Consider the following 5,950-nt stretch of genomic DNA (forward strand, 5'->3'; position numbering starts at 1 on the left):
CACATCTTGGGGAGAAGGTCTGTCGCATACCAAAACCACCACTGCCCTTGACCTTAGAATGACCTTCACCGTCGACTTACATTTCCTCTTCGGCCTCCTAGGGTAACCAGATTCCATATACTTGCACATCTGAGGCACACCAGTTGTATAACAAACCTTTGTCTTTGTGACTTATTTAACTTTACCTGCCTTCTACGTCCTTACAGAGATATTCCATTCATACTAGATCACGGGTGATACATGTAGTTGGCGACAACTGCTCGTTTCTAGTTATATCAAGAGCTAATCATTATTATAGTACTATATGGTATTATATGTATTGTATATGTAGATGTATAGTATTATATGGTATTAGTATTAGCTCTTGCTTATATGTTCACCGTTGTAGTAGTATATAAGGTGAAACTCGAGTACAATGTTGTACAAACGTTCACTTGTTTCTGTCCGTGTAGGAGGTTCGTTGTTAAGGCTGCGCCTACCGTGCCGCGGCACGACAAGGACATGGTCAATGTCATCGTCAGCGAGCAGAAGAATCACGGACTAGCCAAGCACCTGGTACGTACGCGCACCCCGACGCTCCTCACACATACGCACCGACGCACGCACGCACGCATGCACGCGCACCCCGACGCTCCTCACACATACGCACCCGCGCACGCACGCACACACACATGCACGCGCACCCCGACGCTCCTCACACATACGCACCCCGCACGCACGCACGCACGCACACATGCACGCGCACCCCGACGCCCCTCACACATACGCACCTGCGCACGCACGCACGCACGCACACATGCACGCGCACCCCGACGCTCCTCACACATACGCACCTGCGCACGCACGCATGCACACATGCACACGCACCCTGACGCTACTCACACATACGCATTCATGCACGTACGCACGCGCACCGCGACGCTCCTCACACATACGCACCTGCGCACCTGCGCACGTACGCACGCACGAACGCATGCACGCGCACCCTGACGCTCCTCACACATATGCACCCGCGCACGCACGAACGCACGCACACATGCACGCGCACCCTGACGCTCCTCACACATATGCACCCGCGCACGCACGCACACACGCACGCACGCACGCACACATGCACGCGCAACCCGACGCTCCTCACACATACGCACCCGCGCACGCCGATGCTCCTCACACACACCCACGCATGCACGCATCCGCACACACACGCACGCACGCACGCACGCACACATTCACGCATCCACGCGCACTCTGACGCTCCTCACGCACGCATGCACGCATCTACACATGCACGCACGCACGCACACACACATGCACGCATACACACACACGCACCCGCACGCACGCACACACACATTCTGCCGCATACCCACATACGTAGCAGAAGTGCCCCGCTTCTGTCGGCTCTCGTTTGTCAAACATTTCCAGACTTTTCTTCAATGCAATTTCGTTCTAATGTGGACTCTGTATCTTTCCGCATAATAATAATAATAATAATAACAATAATGATGATAATAATAACAATAATTAAATTAATAATAATGAAATAATACAATTTCGTATGTCTTACTTACATCCTAATCAAAAATTTTAATTAAAGTGTAATCGTTAGACCCTCCTCATCATTTAAGTGTTTCTAGTAATTAGTGTAACCATTGGTAGTTAGTTATCTATAGTTGATTCCGTCCCCATGCAAACGTGTTAGTCGTTCACACATTGTTCAGCCTCTCTCACATCTCACACATTCCCGGCGCCGACCTCCGTTACGGACGAAGCCCCGTGCGATCCGAGATGCTGCGAGCATCGATCCGCAGTCTCCTTTCTCGGGGGCGTTGCTCGGATTCTCTCGACGACGACGATGTAGAGAGGAGGGTGTCGTGTTGCTGAGGCTGACTCGGCAAAGATTCGCTGACGCTCTCGCTCTCTGTCTCCTGCTCCCACTTTCAGCTCTAGTAGTAATCCAATTTGCCCAAGCCGTGTCCCTATCTCTCACTCTCCTACTCTCTTATCTGAGGTTGAGGTACCACACACTCTACAGTCTACACACTCTCCCTTGCTCCTTCCTCCGGACCCTCTCGTTCTACCTCCCCTCTCTCTCTCTCTCTCTCTCTCTCTCTCTCTCATCCTCTCTCTCTCCTCTCTCTCTCTCATCTCTCTCTCTCTTTTCTCTCTCCATTTCTCTCATCCGCCCCTCTCTCTCTCCTTTCTCTCTCAAATCCCCTCTCTGTCTTCCTCTCCTATTTCCTCATCGGCTCTAACTTACACACTCTCTCTCTTTCCTCTCTCTCTCTCTCCTCTCTCTCTCTCTCTCTCTCTCTCTCTCTCTTCTTCTCTCTCTCTCTCCATCTTCTCTCTCTCTCTCACCTCTCACCTCTCACCTCTCTCTCTTTATCTATCTATCTATCTATCTCATCTCTCCTCCGTCTTCAGCCTCTCACCTCTCATCTCTCTCTCTCTTCTCTCTCTCTCTCTCTCTTCTCTCTCTCTCTCTCTCTTCTCTTCTCTCTCCATTTCTCCCTCCATCCCCCCTCTCTCTCTCCTTTCTCTCTCAATCCCCCTCTCTCTCTCTCTCCTCATTCTCTCGCTCTAAAAGCGAGGCAGCACAGCTTCACGCATTTTCGTTGCTCTCGTACAGCATTTTCAGTGGTCGCCACAAAATGGCCAAGTGTGCGAGGGGCCCGGCAACGACCACTGCACACGGAAAATTTAGTGGGCTGACCACGAGTTGCCGAGAATCAACCGGTTTTGATTTCTGCACCGAAAATTGCTCGTGTGCAACGTTGTGGTGAAGTGTGCTGTGAGCGGACGGCCACAAAATTGCCGACCACGAAAAATTAGCAAACCTGTCACGAGCAACGAAATGTGAGTTGTGCTGCTAGCTTAATCTACACATCTACTCGCCCTCTCTCTCTCTCTCTCTCATCTCTCTCTCTCTCTCATCTCTTTCTCTCAGCTCTCTCTCTATATAATTATATCTAGATTCCTCTTTCTCTCGCTCTCTCGTCTCTCGTCTTCTCGCTCTCTCGCTCTCTCAGCTTCTCACCTTCATCTCTTATCTCTCCTCTACCTCTCATCTCTATCTATTATCTATCGCTAGCTCTCTACACCCTCTCTCTGCTCTTTGCCTGCAGGGTAACTCAGGTGCCGTTCCCGTTCAGCGAAGCGTCGAGCAGTACGGAGAACAGCCGTCGCGCCTACGCCCCTGACGAGTCGTCGCTCTGCCCCCCGCGGACCCGCCCGGCCTACGCCGCCTCGTTGCGCCACCTGTCCGATCACGTCAGCTCCGGCGCCAATCTACGAGCCGATCGACGCCGGCGGGGCGGTTAGTGCGCGCAGAAACCATGCGAAAGCACGCTCGTCGACGACCGCGAAGGAGGGCCCGAACGCAACACAGAAGGGCTGGCAAGAAAGGGGGGAGGGGGGTCGGGAGGGCGCAAGCGACGGCGGGAGGGGGAGGGGGAGGGGGCGGGTCTGCGCGGAAGAAAGGGGGGAGGGGAGCCGGGGAGGGCGCAGCGACGGCGGGAGGGGGAGGGGGAGGGGGAGGGTCTACGCGGAAGAAGAAGGTCATTAAGGAGGTGGAGTGAAGGCTGTCGCCTTGCGGGGATAGTTAAGATGGCCGCCCGCGCGAACGAGACTACGGGAGGGGGGAGGGGTGGGAGGGGAGGGAATGACTGACTTCTGACTCCTGTGAGGAGGAGGTGGAGGAAGAGGAAAATGGGGTGTGGGAGGGGAGAGGGTGTGAATGACTCCTGCCTCTAGGAGGAGGAGGAGGAGGAGACTGAGGATGAGATGTGAGAGGGGAGGAGGGCGGTTGATTCCTACCTCTTGGTAGGAAGATGAGGAGGAGGAGGAGGAGGAGGAGGAGGAAGAGATGTGGAAGGGAAGGGAGATGGATGACTCCTGGGATAGTGGAGAGAGGAGAACAGGGATGGAATTTGAGAGGGAAGGGAAGAGCAGAGATAAGATTTGAAAGGGGAACGGAGAGCGGGGGATGAGATTAGGGAGTAAATAGAAGGGTCAGCATGGCAGATCTCAGTTTCCTCTTCAGCCATCGCATTGTTTCTATATCCGTACATCAAAAGTGTAATAGCAATTATATATTATATCAAAAGTGTGTAGTATTATCAACTTTATGCTATCCGCCTCTGCGATGTGCGTATGTTTATATGCCTGTATACTGTAGTTTATAGTGTGGAATGTGTTAACAATGGTATTATGTGATGAACAAAAAAAGGCCGAGTTTGCTTTTCGCTGTTACGTGCTCTCTTATAAGATATGATGACGTTATGATTAACTGTCTGATAACATACTATCAGGAGTGTATAATATAGATACTATTATATATATAGATATATAATAATATATATATATATATAATATATTATATAGCACCATATTATGCACTCCTGATGCTATATATATGGCGGTACTATATATATATATATATACAATATATATGCTGACAGTATATGTTATTAGCCCATTATCTACACTGTCAGTATATGATATGTGTAGTATATTATCAGGTAGCATGTGTTTTATAGTTTATATGTTTACATGTTTACATAGCGCGTGTTTACATAACGTTGACTATTGATAATGTTAGTGAGTTACATAGCATCAAGGAGTAGATAATAGGGCCCTATTATCTACTCCTGATAGCATCAAGAGTGCATAATAGAGATGTCTCTGGTATGTACTCTTGATAGCATATAACTGCTCACGTGCTGACGTGCATACTGTTCGAACGTTTATCGTTATTCAAACAACTACCATAATACGTTTCTTTGGGAGATTTGCTGACCGACTCTTCTGTAGGTCTCTCTCTCTCTCTCTCTCTCTCTCTCTTCTCTCTCTCTCTCCTCTCTCTCTCTCTCTCTCTCTCTCTCTCTCTCTCTTCTCTCCTCTCTCTTTCTCTCTCTCTTCTTCTCTGCTTCTCTCCTCTCTTCTCTTTCTCTCTCTCTCTCTCTCTCTCTCTCTCTCTCTGCGTCTCTCTCTCTCTCTCTCTCCGTCTCATCCATTCTCTCCCTCTCTCTTCTCTCCGTCCCTCTCCTCTCTCCTCCCTCCATCTCCCTCTCTCTTCTTCCTCTCTATTCTCCCTCTCTCTCTTCTCTCTCTCTCTCTCTCTCTCTCTCTCTCTCTTCTCTCTCCTCCCTTCGCTCCCTCCCTCTCTCTTCTCTCTCTTCTTCTCTCCTCTCTCCTCTCCCTCGCTTCGCCCGCCTCACTCCCTCCCCTCCCTTCCCTCTCTTCTTCTCTCCCTCTCCCTCCCTTTCTATCTCCCTCTCCCTCCCTCTCTCTCTTCCTCTTTCCCTCCCTCCCTCTCCTTCTCCTTTTCTCTCTCCCTCCTCCTCATTTTCCCTCTCTCTCTCGCTCCCTTTCTCCCTCTCTCTCTCTCTCCCTCTCTCTCCCTTCCCTCCCTCCCTCTTTCCCTCTATCTTCCTCTCTCTCCTTCTCCCTCCCTCCCTCTCTCTCTCCCTCTTCCTCCCTTCCTCTCTCCCTCCCTCTCCCTCTCTCTCTCGTCTTCTCATCTCCCTCTCCCTCTGCTCTCCCTCTCCCTTCCCTCCTCTTCTACCTACTCTCTTTCTCTCTCATCTCCCTCTCCCCCTTCCTCTCTCCCTCTTCTCATCTCTCTCTTCCTCTCTCTCTCTCTCTCGTGTTAATATATGCACCACAACGGCAGAAAGATCGAGTTGACCTTTCATAGAATTGGTATCAGTAGTTGCAGGCCGCGTGTTTGCGGTTGCGCTCAATGGAGATAGCAGGTATAGCAGGATTGCAGGTAGGTGAGTGTGACGGTAAGGTGAGATTACCTGACCGACTGCTCCTGTCTGCGAAAAGCCCTGTCTCTATATCATCGCTATATCTGCCGGTGGCGTCTCCTCCGATTATACACTACATATATAATATATATTATGTATATATATATAGTTACATATATCAGACACGTAGATAA

General features: G+C 50.5%; 1 protein-coding gene across 1 annotated transcript in view; it reads left to right on the forward strand.

Moving 5' to 3' along the window:
- Positions 1-3,324, forward strand: part of LOC106818208 (U3 small nucleolar RNA-associated protein 14 homolog A-like) — a 13,857-nt gene extending 10,533 nt beyond the window's left edge. Inside the window, exons 3-4 of the mRNA XM_014822932.1 lie at positions 453-555; positions 3,130-3,324. Coding sequence (XP_014678418.1) covers positions 453-555; positions 3,130-3,324 — 298 coding nt within the window. The remainder of the gene's footprint in view (positions 1-452; positions 556-3,129) is intronic.
- Positions 3,325-5,950: the final 2,626 nt, after the last annotated feature.

Source organism: Priapulus caudatus, unplaced genomic scaffold, assembly GCF_000485595.1.
Source record: "Priapulus caudatus unplaced genomic scaffold, Priapulus_caudatus-5.0.1 Scaffold2091, whole genome shotgun sequence".
Taxonomy (NCBI): Eukaryota; Metazoa; Priapulida; class Priapulimorpha; order Priapulimorphida; family Priapulidae; genus Priapulus; species Priapulus caudatus.